The 14,433-nt window shown below is 47.8% G+C and overlaps 3 protein-coding genes across 4 annotated transcripts; 2 read left to right on the forward strand and 1 right to left on the reverse strand.

Moving 5' to 3' along the window:
• The first annotated feature begins 322 nt into the window (after positions 1–322).
• Positions 323–6,610, forward strand: LOC143366044 (sodium-coupled monocarboxylate transporter 2). The gene is made up of 13 exons (XM_076806770.1): positions 323–670; positions 1,187–1,346; positions 1,423–1,488; positions 1,591–1,710; positions 1,767–1,921; positions 2,018–2,158; positions 2,238–2,346; positions 2,417–2,526; positions 4,368–4,551; positions 4,652–4,738; positions 5,303–5,484; positions 5,576–5,765; positions 5,837–6,610. Exons 1-13 carry the CDS (start codon positions 471–473, stop codon positions 5,873–5,875), a joined length of 1,743 nt encoding a protein of 580 aa, XP_076662885.1. The 5' UTR covers positions 323–470; the 3' UTR covers positions 5,876–6,610.
• On the reverse strand, positions 6,052–7,887 carry Rcd-1 (Required for cell differentiation 1). Of its 2 annotated transcripts, none has more exons than XM_076806777.1 (4): positions 7,721–7,887; positions 7,177–7,602; positions 6,691–7,085; positions 6,052–6,601 (listed from the first exon to the last, which is right to left on the reverse strand). In XM_076806777.1, the coding sequence occupies exons 2-4, from the start codon at positions 7,501–7,503 to the stop codon at positions 6,400–6,402; spliced, it is 924 nt and encodes a 307-aa protein (XP_076662892.1). In that variant the 5' UTR covers positions 7,504–7,602; positions 7,721–7,887; the 3' UTR covers positions 6,052–6,399. The 2 variants fall into 2 exon arrangements, with proteins under 2 accessions (XP_076662892.1, XP_076662891.1); XM_076806776.1 differs by having other exon boundaries at positions 7,177–7,613; positions 7,721–7,886.
• A 2,304-nt stretch (positions 7,888–10,191) lies between these two features.
• On the forward strand, positions 10,192–14,426 carry LOC143366045 (scavenger receptor class B member 1). Its single transcript, XM_076806771.1, has 4 exons — positions 10,192–10,982; positions 12,689–12,963; positions 13,202–13,454; positions 13,535–14,426. Exons 1-4 carry the CDS (start codon positions 10,320–10,322, stop codon positions 13,961–13,963), a joined length of 1,620 nt encoding a protein of 539 aa, XP_076662886.1. The 5' UTR covers positions 10,192–10,319; the 3' UTR covers positions 13,964–14,426.
• Positions 14,427–14,433: the final 7 nt, after the last annotated feature.

A 14,433-nucleotide genomic window follows, 5' to 3' on the forward strand; every position in this document is an offset into this window, starting at 1 on the left:
CTGGGAGATTTCAACTGCTTACGTAACACGTGCGCGCCGCGAGAACAGCGAGCAACGAGGAAGCCAGTAGCGGCGGCTGAACAGCAGAAGGACATCGAGGACGAGGACGAGGACAATGGGCCGGCGAGAGAAGAGGAGGAGATTGACAGAGATAACGGAAGAAGCAGAGTGGGAACGATAACGTTGGAATCTCCAATTATTCAATCGTCTCTCGGAGTCGGTTCGTTTAAGCGGTCGGGGCCGTACACCGTGCACGATTTTGCGACTCAGAAACGCATCGTTTCCAAGCGAGACGACGGGCAACGCGACACCGCCGTGCGACCACAGCGTCGTTCCCTTCGTTTCTACGAAATCGCGTTCGGCGAAAGGGTCGACCGACGACGGAACAGCGACGTTCGCGGGGCCGGCACAGCTCGGGCCGTCACCGTCTGGGGGGGAAAGGTCGGTAGCGCAAGCGAGAGTAGCGGAACATGGACGAGAGCAAGAATTCCGCGCAAACCTCGTTCAATGTGATCGACTGCATAGTACTGGCAGTGATGCTGGGAATTTCGGCTGTCGTCGGTGTCTACCAAGCGTACAAAGCGAGGAAAAACACGGACGCGGTTCGGGAGTACTTAGTGGGCGGACAAAATATGCCGATCATTCCTATAAGCATGTCTCTGATTGCCAGGTAATAATCGGACCATTTCTTGTCGTTCCAACGATCGCACGTATGTACCGTACGAACCTGCAGGGGTGAATGTCCCAATTTCTGCTGATTTAAGAGGCAACTCGTCGTAAAGAAGGTGTAAAGAATTTGTGATCAAAATTTGCCGAGTAATCGATTAATTCTTTAATAATAAATCAAGCAATTCGAAAGCTATTTAAGAAACATATTTCAAGATGTTTGAACTGTTAGTAATTTGTAATTAAATATATAATCCTCTAGATGTCCGTATTTCTGCTCAGGAAAAATAGCGATGTATGTGTTGCCCCAAGTGTTTAGAAAATTTAGTATTACTTTGTTGCAACTGTAGTACAAACGTGACGCGTATAATAATAAGAATACGAAATGAGCAGAAATGGGGACGTGAGCAGAAATTGGGACATTCATCTTAGTTAGGTGTGTGAAACTGAATAGTTACACGATTAGAATCAGTGGCAAGACTTTTACCAAGAATTCTTTCACTCGAGAGATGATTTTCAGCTACATATCCGGGATTGCGATCCTCGGGTTGCCCGCCGAAATGTACGTGTACGGGACGCAATTATGGTCCGTGGTGATCGCCGACTCGTTCGTCTCCTTGACGATGGCTGTTGTCTATTTGCCCGTGTTTTACGGCCTGGGGATCACTTCTTCTTACGAGGTACGCGGCTGCTTCTTCTTCCCCTCGTTCCTACGGCGTAGATATATCACCATCCTTTCGATTCACCCGCTTTTAGTACCTAAAGCTGAGATTCAACAACGCCGTTCGACTGATGGGTATCGTGATATTCTTGATAAAGATGGTAAGCGAGTGCATCCTGCGTCGTGCGAGTAGCTAAGTAGGGTATATACCCACGAGCCGAGTAACTCTCTCTCGGGCTCCGATCGGTGATTTCTTGTTGCAGCTGCTCTACATTCCTCTCGTCATATACGTTCCCGCGTTAGCGTTCAATCAAGTCACCGGAATAAACCTGCACGCGATCGCCCTGCTCGTCTGCGCTGTCTGCATATTTTACACAACGCTGGTGAGAGAAACGGGAAATCCGAAAAGCAGCCGGGCACTCAATACCCTACCTTGCAGGGCGGCCTGAAAGCGGTGGTTTGGACCGACGCCATCCAGACGATCGTCATGTTCGGAGGGGTACTGGTCGTCGCGATTCTCGGGACCGATCGGGTGGGTGGATTCGATCAAGTGTGGAAAAGGAACCAAGAAACTGGCAGAATCGTGTTTTTCGAGTAAGGGAGTTACCCCTGCAGAAGCGTCAGAGAGATCAAATCCTCTAGCAGCGGCCGGCATTATCCTTGAAATTTCCGTGCTTTTCTGATCGGCAGTATGGATCCAGATCCAACGGCGCGGCACACCTTTTGGACCGTAGTCGTCGGCAATTATTTGAACTGGCTGGCGACGTGCTCGGTGAATCAAGCGATGGTGCAACGATGCCTGGCGATGGCTAATTTAAAGAGGGCCAACATGTGAGTCGCCCGCTTTTACCATCTATCCCACAGCTGACGAACCGATATCCTTTCTTCTAAACCGAGCTCCTCTCTTCAGAACGATCGCGATAATGGCCGTCGGCATAATAACCATCGTTTCTTTGAGCTGTTACACCGGTATCGTTATCTTCGCAGCCTTTCACGACTGCGATCCCCTCACGACCAAGGTAACGAACGGCCCCGTTCGACGTCTGCCGAACCCGCTCGATCTACCTAATCCGATTCGACTGATTCCAGCAAATAACGAAACCGGACCAGCTGCTGCCGTTCTTCGTGATGGAGATGGCCGACTCGATCCCAGGATTGCCGGGACTATTTGTCGCCGGGGTGTTTAGCGCCGCGCTGAGGTAAACCGACACTCGATAGGTCTGGGTTAGGTACTTACCTATGGACTTATTATGGACCTGAAGGACGGTGCATAAAGTAGACTCGTGGACGCGGGGAGTGAAGATCTCCGCGGGGAGGGACGGTATACTCTCAGCCATCTTTTTTTTTTTATTAAATACTTTGAACCTGGACAGGTCCTTAAGCAAACTTTTCAAGGTTATCAATACAGAGATGATATGTTAGTACTTATGAACTAGATATTTACAATGTTTTAACAAGTATGAAAGTAAAAATGTGAGTTCTCGGTTTTAACAATGTTAGTTGCTTAAGGTTATTATAGTAAATATATATATATTTATTTATTTTACTATAATAACCCTATATCTAGTATATATATTATAGTAAAATATTATATATATATATAAAAACTATCTTACTATCTAACCCTGCGGTAGATTATTGAGGTATTTCTATATTTTTAAGTTATTTGTCATTAGAAAGTTTGAAATTATTCTAGTGGCTATCAGCCATCTTGTGCCGGTCAAAATAGTGCTGTCATCTATGTCCTCTTGTTTCAAACTTTTCGTGGAAGCCCTAGTTTACCATATTTTCACAATGCAAACTGGCATTTTTACGATTGGATTTATAAATAATTACCCAAGAACCGACGCCGCAAATACTTACTGTGTACGTCTATACCAAACGACGCCAATCCACATCAATCTACGCCAAACGTCAAGCCACGCTAGTACTAATACGTAATCTCGCCTACAGAGTGCACCACAAGTTGACTGGCTCAAGATGGCTGAAACAGGCGATTCCCCTTCCGTCTTTCGCCTCAACTCCCCGCAACAATGCACCGTCTTTTACGTCCACGGGTAGGGGTAAGTGGGGCTTAACCGGGTGCCTAATGTATTTTTCCTGCTAGCATAAAGTCAGACGGCAAAATAAACTTTGGACACAGCTAGAAATCTTAATCGGACCTTACAGAATCAGAAAATGAGAGTTCTCATTTGAAACACTTATTTGGCTCACAGGAAAACAAGTTTTCTCGGAAGTATGCAAGTACCGGTTTTACCCTATAGGTGTGGGTAATATCGGGTACTTATTAAAAAACGCATAAAATATGATATAATTATAAAACCATTAGTACTATTATTTTAGAAACCATAAAGAAAGATATTCTAACAAATATTAATTTGTACATAAATTTATTTTAATTTTTCTAGTGCACAAAAATCACAAATAAAGTCTCGTCGCCCTCCTCAATATTTGTGCAAATCTCATGAGCCCATCCGCGATCTATACGTATAATCAAGATTATTATTGGACTTTTTAAAGATTAGAAATCAGCTTCTATAAGACATTTACGCCATACATAGAAAGTATGGGTACCCGATTTTGCCCCATACTCAAATACCCGGTTTTGCCCCAAATAAGGTGATTTACTAAACATTAAATATTTACACTTCAACATGCGATAAAGAGCCGGGTAAAACGTAAAAATACTGTGTAAAGACTACAGAATACAATGCAGTACTTACCGTAATAGATTCTTTAAATCCAAGTGGTATAAAAAAGGCAATTCACCAACGCAACACTGGAACTTTTCAACTCGAAATTTTATAAACTTCTCCGGATGAAAAACTACGACGGTCTTTGCGCTGCGATTGATCTCATACCGTCGTGAGGTCCACCCAAATGTAACACCATACATTGGGTGCATATCGCAGCTCTTGTCTTAGAAAAACAATGATACCCAGTCTGACCCGCGTACCCGGCTTTGCCCCACTTTCCCCTACTTATTGTACATACATGTTGGCGCGTGCTGTGTGTCGATAGCCCTCTCCTCTTGCTACAGTACCATGTCCACCGGCCTCAACTCTATGGCTGGAGTGATCTACGAGGACATGATCAAGCCCTGGATACGCCCTCCCGTTTCGCAAGTAGCAGCCAGTCGAACGATGAAAGCCATAGTCGTGGTCGCCGGCATTATTTGCGTGGCTCTGGTTTTCCTAGTGGAGAAACTCAGCGGATTGATCCAGGTGACCGGCTCTCCGCTTCTCCGGCTCCCACTTACACTTTTTATCTCCCCGTGCGATTCGCGGCAGGCTATTTCAACGATCGTCTGGTCTGATCCCACAGGCTGGCAAAAGTTTGTCAGGAATAACGGCGGGACCGCTCCTCGGGATATTCACGCTCGGCATGTTCTTTCCGATCGCAAACTCCACGGTAATAAACCGGACTCGTCCAGTCCACGTTGCCAGAGAGAACGCCAAGCCATCACATCGTTTGCGTACATACCTACCTACTTACAGGGTCATCATTTAATCTTGCAACCCGCGCTCGCGGGAACAGGTAAAACGGCAACAGCGCCTCACGGACGCATTCCGCTGCAACCATGCACCGGCCCGGCGTCCGTAGTGCTGCAAGCGACCGCTAGATAGCAGTGATACCCGAGCTTCGAGAATGTTAGGATGGCCTCTTTCAAATTAACGTCGCAAAGAGCTATTCGGAATTTTCCGGCCCGGAATAGCTCTTTGCGACGGTAATTTGAAAAAGACCATCCTGAACGCCGGGTGGTGCATGGTTGTAGTGGAATGCGTCCGTGAGGCGCTGTTGCCGTTTTACCTGTTCGCGCGAGCGCGGGTTGCAAGATTAAATGATGACCCTGTATTTCTCTCTAACAACGTGTACCCGACTCTTAATGAATCCTTAACGTGTGGTTTGCTTGTTTCCCGCCATCCGCCTGCTTCTCGGCACCCTCCATGCCGATGTCATCCGACCGCGGGACAGGGTGCTCTGGTCGGCGGTCTAGTCAGCTTGAATCTTGTCGCCTGGATCTCATTCGGCACTCAGGCGGCCATTTCTAGCGGAAACATCAATTTCCCCGTAAAGCCAGTATCCGTCGATGGATGCCCGGAATCGCTCAAGATGCGCGCCACCAATCTCACAGTTATCGTCGAAACGGCGATAAGGTAAGAGGAGAATAAGCTCGGTTCTCAGTTCCAGTCGCTTCATTCGTCCCATTCCTAAATCAACTTAACCGGTTCTCTTGCGCGTTTCCAGGGAGCAACCCTTCTTCCTCTACAGAATGTCGTATCTCTGGTACACGTGGGTTGGATTTTTAACCGCCATTCTGATCGGTCTGGTCGTCTCTTGGATTACCGGGGCCAACAAGCGTAAACCAGGGGACGAGAACCTGTACACACCTGTGATTCGCGGCCTTTTGCGGACAAAGGTCAACGCGGAACAGCAGGTACGTGTATCAGATTCTGCTTTTCTCGCCAATACTTTATCCAAGCGTGTTGATTTTCGCTCGGTTCGCAGGAGAGCGCGGAACTCGAAAAACTGCCAACTGATCTGTAACGATAAAGTACCTGTTTAAAAGTCTGTGACGATCTAACCCAACCCATCATACAACCAGACGGAGGAAAAAAAAATGGAGAGATGGCCTACATCTAAACAATATAAGCGCATACGAAACAGATAAAGATAGAGATGAAGAGAAACACTGTAAACGGGAAGAGAATAGACGCGGTGGCATCGTATAAAATTCTTTATTGCGTGCACATTTATTTCATCCAGCAGAACTTCTCTATCTGGGTTGGACGCGTTTAAACACCGCGTTGATATTCATCGCCGGTGTGGTCCTGCGACAAAAGAAACGTCACCCTGTCCGCGCGCGTGGCGAACGCAGTCGCGACGCGCAACACGCAACACCTTCTCGGGTAAACGGCTCGTATTAAAGAGACACCGCCGTTTCCGCCCCGTTCCGTTCCGTAGCTAGCTGTTAAGAATTCGCTAGTGTTCCGAGCAGCAACTTATGCCCCGAGTTGCACAAAGGTATGTCGAAATCGGTCAACTTTCAGTCGTTCACGATACGACGGAATTTAGGAGGTGAGCGGCGACATGCCGATCGCTCTAGGATCCTGCTGACCCGGCTGCGCGGTAGGTCCGAGCTGGGGGCCGGCTTCCAAGTTCTTCAAAAGCTGATTTAACCAGTGTTTGGTTGACGTGTCCTCCTGCAGACAAGTCGCGAACGTGTTGTCCCTCAGTTGATCGGGCAAGCATTGTCTAAGCGCCAGCAACGCTCTGCGGAGAGTCCAAAATCAACTCGTTAACTCAGGTGAAAGGTAAGATCGTCACGGTCGAGCCATCGCTGACATTCGCTCTCCGCTTACCTCGGATTGTCCGACAGTCTCAAGTAACACCTCACCACGTGCTTCAATAGCCTAGCGGAGGGATCTTTGGCCAAGGACAGTACCATTTTCCCCAAAATCATAGCAACGTGGCTAAATCTGTCGTAAGTCTGACATATGTACGACAGGCCGCTGTCGTCCAGTAGAATCTTTTGCAAGATGAACGTCGCCACTGTCTTGCTCAACTCTGAACCGCTTTCCATGATTCTCAAACAGAGCGGAATTATCTCGGTGGTGAGTAGGAATGTGATTACCTCTTGCTCGTCGGTTTTAACCAACGCACCTATCACTCCGAGGCTGGTCAACCTGAGATATTCGAACGGACGTGTCTTGCTGACGGTGTGCAGGAAAGGGTATAGAAACAGTGGGACATGGGCCTGAAACAGAACGACGGAGGAAGAGAATGAGTGAAAATGACAATGCTGCGATCCCTTCTGCAACGTCGAAAACTCACAGTTTCCTTCTTACTTGTAGAAAAGAGGACCTGGTTTCCGGGTGGCTGGCAACGCACTGCAATAGCGCCAACGCGTTGCACACTCGATTACTCTGATAGGCGGTCAGCGTGGCTGGATTAATCGCCGGATAGATGTTTATGATCTCTTGCAGCAACGACGCAATCGTCCCGAACGAGTGCCAAAGCATTGGCGCCAGATCGGGCACCACCTCTCGCTTCTTGCTAAGCTCCTGCAACGCGTTCTCCCTGGTCTCAGAATTCGACAGCTCGATTATCCACGCGTACACTTTCTCGCGATCAACCGTCGACTGCAACGTCGCTGGGCTCTGCTGGGATCTCATCCTTCTTCCTCGCAACCTCACCAGATTTCCTCGTAATCCTCCTTCCGAATCCAATCGCTCTACCTAGATCCTCTCCAGAGACAGAGGCCCTTCGTTCACCTGTACAATCGCTACAATACGCGTACGATTACACGGCAACTTTGAGGTTACCTGATCTACCACTGCATGGCCCGCGAGCTCGTTCAAGCTCGTTTATGCCGATCAAACCCTCGCTTACCGTACTTTACAGTTTACACTATAACGCCGATATTCAAAGCCATGCGAGGGGGCTTTGCGAAAAAGCCGACAGAGAAACTAGCAAAATTTTCACCACCAGCAACGATACTTGGCTAACTTGGTTCATGCAAAACATGATCCATTACATGTTACATGTTACATGTTACCCTACTATATAGTAAGTAGTAGTAGAACACATGGACGAGCGGTAGCTTCGCGCAGTCGCAGTCACGGCCTGTAGAGTGCGCATGAAACTGATTTAACCCACGAAATTTGATTTGAAATATTTTGTTGCACCTTCAAATGATACTATTTCATATTGTTATCCTGGAAACCGTTTGTAGGTACACGTTGCGTTTGAATGAACCATGTGGGTTGTAGGAGGATCACATATCTGGGTGTATTCGGACACACCTGGCAACTAGAGAGAGAAAGTCGAGTGCTAATAATTTGTAGGATGTACATACATAGGTAATATACGTAGTTGGAGGGCCATACATGTAGGTAGGGCCACCTTCTCTCCGCGGGGTACAGACAGGGCCGTCCCTGAGTTTTGGCCGCCCAAGTGCAAAAACAATATTGCCACCCTTATTAATTTAATATTTTTTAATTAAGAATTTCATATGCAGTGCTTACTTTTATATCTATATATACATAATTTTAAACAGTTATCGTGCAAAAGAGTTTCGGTTATTATTGTTATTAGTCAAAACTTTACACATAATAAACGGCCTGCGGCCGCCCTTAAGTTCGACCGCCCAGGTGCGGAGGGCACCTTCTGCACCCCCGCCAGGAACGTCCCTGGGTACATACGTAGGTATGTAAATATTTATGTTTGCCTGAAACGATCTATCAGGATGCTGTGACCATAAGGGTCACTCTGAGCGTTTCGTCGCTTTTTATCGCTCATTTCGACGCTTAATTCTCTATCAAATTTTATTTAAAGTGAAATATCACCGTCGTAATCGTAGTACACAAGCATGGGCGTCCGGAGGGGCGGGGCCGGCAAATTATTTTCCAAAACTGATCTTTATTAACTTTAAACTAAAAAAAGGGAATTGTTTTTAAATTTCGGTTTTAAAAACCTAAAAAAAATTTAATGAAATTGGCACTACAAAATGGGTTAAAAAAGCAAGAGGGGTATATTTTTCATTACCATCGTCCCAAAGATGCCCCCCCTACCCTGGAAAAAAGTCTTGGACGCCCCTGTAAACAAGACTTTGCTTGTAGTGATTTTTTAGCCTCAATTTATTACTTCACTGACTTGTGTAATTGAATTGATTATAGGTGGTCCCCCGATTAACCGTTGTTTGACGTAGAGCGCGCGACAGAACCATTGAATTTTCACAACGTAGATATGCCAGCTCATTCGACACGTGACACAAGCTCCTACAAGATATTAAAGGTCTGTTTTATACCTCGTGCGTGATTACGCGATGTATGAATCGGAATTGAACTTTCGCTGCGAGGCAAATGGAATGCACGCGCTCGTGTGGCGCGACGCGGGGCGGCGCAGAGAACTGGAGAGAAGGCGAGATAAGATGCGAAGCTGCTGGTAACCACCCGAGCGCATCGTATCTATCGTACGAGCCGTTACGTCCTGCGGTTGCGTGCAGAACACAAACAAACACTAAATAACGCTTGGCGAGACAGCGCAGCAGAAACGGGTGAAAAGGGCATCGTCTGCCAGTCACAACAGCGAGCGGTCAGTCTCGGATAAAATCGAATCGCTGGCGTCGAAGCGCATCGGATTTCCCGACACGCCGCGGGGTGGGGGTGACGCGGCCCGACTCGCAAAGGTCCCAGACTCTGCCCGCTTTCAAATCCCCGAATCTCCAAGAAAGAGAGCAGTTGAACGAGAATCAGCGATGCCCTCCCGAATAGCACTGCGATCCACTTGCACCCTTGAAATTTCGGGCAGCCGGAGGCGCGAACCGTTCTCGCCCACGGGAACACAGCTTATCGCAAAGAAACGAAAGCTCGCCGAGATCGGGGCGCGAAAGACGAGGAGCAACCGTTATCGATCGTTCCAGCTATTTTTCCGTCTGCGAACGATAGGCGCTCGACTGCGAACGTCCCGTTTCCGACTAAGGGCCTACCAGCGCCCACGGTTTTGGGCCCAATGCCGCGGGCCCTGAGACGGGCCCGCGAACGGTTCGAAGAGGGTTGACTCGCGCAGCGCGCCTGGTCTCTGGGGAATGGAAAACTTAAACGGTGGCGGAGGGGTCGGTTTACGAGAGGAAGTACGAAAACTGACGAAGGATGTAAGGGACGAGTGGTAGGACGAGGTAGTAGAAGAGAAACGGGGGCAACAGTGGGATTCCAAGCTGTCCTAAGTTTGGTAACAAACGAGAGGGGTCATCGCCGCGGCGAGGTTATCGATGAATCGAAGAAAGGTGGGGAGATTTTTATACAGCGTGGATGTATTCGAAGGAACTCAGTAGGCCAGCGAAAAGGCGATCGCACGAACGATCAGGATCGCGCGCGAGTTCGACGGGGGTGGGATTTACTGGCGTCCAGAGGGACTTGCGGATAACTGCATCTGGCGGAGGATCGGCGTTGGCGCTCGCACGGCATCGACTGAGTAGCTGAGTTGAAACATGGAGAAAAAGAAGAAACTGGCTCGAGCGTTTGGAAAAAGTTTGGACGAGGCGAGGAGAAGCCGGGAGCGCTGGTTCTACGGGCTGGCCGCGTTGACCAGTATCTGTGTGTTCGTGGTATTTTGGTTTACGAACGTGTTCCGCGACGCGATTCTGTCGAATCTGGAGCTGCGAAACGGCACCGCGGCTTTTCAGCTGTGGCAACGGCCGCCGGTCGGCCTCACCGTCAAGATCTACGTTTTCAACTACACAAACCTCGGGGAGTTCGAGAGCGGGAACGCTAGCAAGCTGCAGGTGCAGGAGGTCGGCCCGTACGTCTATCGGGAGACTCTGAGCCGGGTGAACGTCGAGATGCACGAGAACGAGACGGTCACGTACCAGGAGAAAAGAAGCTTCAAATGGATCTCCGGCAAGGTGGAGGACGACAGGGTTGTCGTGCCCAACGTGCTCCTGATGTCGGCGCTCGCGTTCTCGCGGAACCTGCCGTTCGCGATGCAACTACTTCTAACTGCGATTCTATCGAGTTTCAGCGTAAAGCCGTTCCTCGAACTATCGCCCGGGGAGTACCTCTGGGGCTACGAGGACAAGTTCTTTCAAATGATCAAGCCGTTTGCCGAGCTAAATCATCATCTACCCTACGATAAATTTGGGCTTCTCGCATTCGTACGTATTTCTGTGTGTGCCTAGTTGGAGGGCTGAGATTCACAGTGGCGTAAGTCACTCGCTCGGTGTTCCGCGTGAAGTAGTGCTTCGCGCTTTCTGTTATCGGAAAGTCTGCGTATATATTGCGGTTGCGGGGACACGTCTGAAGCCTCGAAATACTAGCGTTGTAAATATGTGTATATAGAAAAGAAAGTTTCGTACAATCTAGGAAGGAATTATACACTATTATGTTTATAAGCATTTAAGGGAACCTGACGGGGTGGAAAAGAATAGGTGGTATTTAGGAATTAATTATGGGAAAACTACTGTATATCATTTAGTGGGACTTTTTGCATTGTATTAAGGATGCATTAAGCTACAGAAATATATTTTTTGTTTTATAATCAATCATTGCAGACGGCACTGGGGAGTCGTTAAAGTCAAGGCGTCAAAATCTTGGTCCAAATCGGTGGGTCTTGTATTTCCAAAAGTTATTATCCGATTCGACTGAAACTTCTTTTAGTTTGAAGAATATACTTCTGGCTAGAGGGGAAACCAGAAAAAAATACAAAAATGACATTTTTTAAAAATGTCACCCCGCGAGTGACTTACACCATGATGTAAGGATATATCCTTACACCATGACTTACACCAGCATGTTTCGAAACGCTCTGCTCTTGTTAGTTGAGTGCTAAAGAGAAATATTCTTATTTCTCAGTTAAGAATAAAGTTATAACTTTATTTACTATGAAAGCGAACAGATGGAGCCTTTGAACTTTAAAAATTGTTATTAACTCAAATTATCAAAATTTGGACTTATACCACTGTGATTCTCAGCCCCCCAATTATAGTGCTTATACGAGCTATAGTGACTTACAAGGGAAGATCCCGAACCCGAAAGATTCAAAAAAATTCTGAAACTTTGTGAATATGTAGGGGATTTCCTCCTGATTACAACGCAATTTTTCTTTGCTGCCCAAATTCACTCGAAGGGGGTGAAATTAACCCCCGAAACTTCGGCTATTTTCCGATTTTGTAATATAGATAACTCGCGAAATGTAAGAGATAGAAAAAAAGTTTCAAGACAAAAGTTACATCTTTTAATCAGATCTATCGCTTGGTAAAAGAATTATTTTACAGTTCACGGAGTTGTAACAGAAAATCGGAAAATAACTGGATTTTCAGGGGTCAATTACATCCCCTTACTCTAATGCCCCCCTACTACCTCTTGCAGGACTGTATTTAGGGAAGACCAGGACAAAACCGGGGCCCTAAAGATTAACAGAAAATAAAACAGAAATTGAAGATACGGTTTATCATTATTAAAAGACATCAATTAAGCTTTGCTACTGGCTATTAAAGGTTGTTTCATAGTCAGCACATATTAAATACAAATTCATTTTAGTGAGGTATATGTACTGCATTAGAACAGTAGTAATATAAATTATTTTATATTAACAACTTATTTGAAATTAAAACCACTGCATGTCTTGAAGTAATTTTGGAGGTTTTACCCTTTAGGGCCCCGGGTTTGTCCTGATTTTCCCTAAATGCAGCCCTGCAAGGGGTAGTAGGGGGGCACGTTTAACGGCCAGTACCCAGCAGGGGTGTCGGTTAAGACCCCGCTGAGTGACTTCACACCTGTCACTATAGCTCGTATAGGCACTATACCTATGATCGCTCGCCCACCAAGATCCGTACGAATCATAATCCGTGATCCATTTCAGATAAACGGCGTAAGCGCGGATCGTATCACAATGCACACGGGGGTTGACAGTCTTAGGAACCTTGGGCTGATCGACCGAGTTAACGGAGTGGAGGATCGGAAGATCTGGGGAGACGAGGAATGCGACAGAGTATACGGCACCGACGGCAGCATATTCCCGCCGCAGTGGGTCCAACGGCCCAACGCAACTCTGTACATCTACGCGAAAGATGTCTGCAGATCGATGCCCTTTCGTTACGAACGTCGTGACTTTGCTTACGGCATTCCCACCTTAAGGTACCTATGCGTAATTCGCCGATACAGTACTTCTGACTGCCTTCTTTCAAATAGTCCTCTAGTCTCCCTTGGTGTCGTCCCACCGCCCTTTGCCTCCTTCCAGCCACCTTCTCCGGTCACAGTTCACACCCTCCTTGAGGCCGGAAAAAAAAAAAAAATTTACACCGATCCAGAGGCGAAAGTATTTTCTTTTCATTCAAGACGCTTCGTACGAATCATCGATCCGATCCGACCATAGGTACAAAATACCGAGCAACGCTTTTACGTCCACCCCCCAGCAACAGTCGTGTTTCTGCTCCAAGGAATCCAACTACTCCACTCGCAGAACATGTCCTCCGGCTGGAACGTTCAATGTCTCCGCCTGCAAACTCGGTGCACCGTTGCTCCTCTCTTTCCCTCACTTTTACTTGGGCGACGAGTCGCTGTTCCAAAGGATCGACGGGCTGACTCCTCGACGGGAACAGCACGAGAGCTACATCGATCTACATCCGGTATGTTACCGAGCAAATTCGAAATTCAAACGCGCAAAAGCAAAACCATCGTCGCTTATTCCTGCTCGTGGGAATTACAGAGATTGGGCGTAACCGTCGCCACCCGCGTCAAGCTTCAATTGAATTTGGAGGTGCGAAAGGCGGTCGGCGTGCCTTTCGCCGGCAGCTTGGAGGACGGCACGATCCTGCCTTTGATCTGGATAGACTCTGGAATAGAGCAACTACCGGAATCGGTGCAGCAAATCTTTTACCGTGCCCACTACCTCGCGAACGCTATCGAAGCTGGCTGCCAGTGGTGCAGCCTGGTCGGCGTGTTCCTGTCTGTCGGAGGCCTGATTGTCGCGTTCAGGAAACAGAAGAGGATCGATGCGAAACGCAACTCGAATCGAGACCACGACCGGATCGGGTTGTCGCCCATCCCGAACTTGATCCCCCGCGAGACTTCTATCAACGCCACCGATATCACGATCTCGACCGGTTCCTCGGCCCCGGTCGTGCGGACGTCTTAAGAAAATCACTTGGTCGAGCCGAACGATTGCCCTTGCGGCGCGCACGCTGTACATTATACGTCAGAGCAGCGAGGACCCGATCGCGTGATCTTTGCGGCATAAATTCTCCGCTGATCGTGTCGGAATCGCGATAACGGGAGATGAGAATGTACACGCGCGATAAGTTGGGAAAAAGTCGCCAGAAATCCGTCGGCGCGCTCGACCCAACACGAGCAAACGCATCGTTGCATGGACGAGTAGGTTTCGCGATGCTTTTCTACAGAGACTGATAACCTGGGTCACGTCCAACGACATCTTCGTAGAAGCAAGATAACCGAATCCCCTTTTTCTTCTGCTTATCGCCGGGCAACGTGTGGCAACGAGTTTCCCGCTACGGCGTATCTTGTAAACTCCGCTCTTACTGGACCAAGCGAATAAAGAATGAGCTTGCGATCGCATCGGCGATCTCTCTCTCTCTCTCTCTCCGACTC

The sequence above is a fragment of the Andrena cerasifolii genome, chromosome 2 (assembly GCF_050908995.1).
Source record: "Andrena cerasifolii isolate SP2316 chromosome 2, iyAndCera1_principal, whole genome shotgun sequence".
NCBI lineage: Eukaryota > Metazoa > Arthropoda > Insecta > Hymenoptera > Andrenidae > Andrena > Andrena cerasifolii.

Excerpts from the sequence above, each read along its gene's own strand:
- LOC143366044 (XM_076806770.1), top strand. The coding sequence starts at position 471 with ATGGACGAGAGCAAGAATTCCGCGCAAACCTCGTTCAATGTGATCGAC. Across the intron at positions 4,739-5,302 it reads TTCCGATCGCAAACTCCACG|GGTGCTCTGGTCGGCGGTCT; the intron begins GTAATAAACCGG and ends ACCGCGGGACAG. Across the intron at positions 5,766-5,836 it reads AGGTCAACGCGGAACAGCAG|GAGAGCGCGGAACTCGAAAA; the intron begins GTACGTGTATCA and ends CTCGGTTCGCAG.
- Rcd-1 (XM_076806777.1), bottom strand. The coding sequence starts at position 7,503 with ATGAGATCCCAGCAGAGCCCAGCGACGTTGCAGTCGACGGTTGATCGC. Across the intron at positions 7,086-7,176 it reads CCAGGTCCTCTTTTCTACAA|GCCCATGTCCCACTGTTTCT; the intron begins GTAAGAAGGAAA and ends GTTCTGTTTCAG. Across the intron at positions 6,602-6,690 it reads AGACTGTCGGACAATCCGAG|AGCGTTGCTGGCGCTTAGAC; the intron begins GTAAGCGGAGAG and ends GACTCTCCGCAG.
- LOC143366045 (XM_076806771.1), top strand. The coding sequence starts at position 10,320 with ATGGAGAAAAAGAAGAAACTGGCTCGAGCGTTTGGAAAAAGTTTGGAC. Across the intron at positions 12,964-13,201 it reads TACGGCATTCCCACCTTAAG|GTACAAAATACCGAGCAACG; the intron begins GTACCTATGCGT and ends ATCCGACCATAG. Across the intron at positions 13,455-13,534 it reads GCTACATCGATCTACATCCG|AGATTGGGCGTAACCGTCGC; the intron begins GTATGTTACCGA and ends TGGGAATTACAG.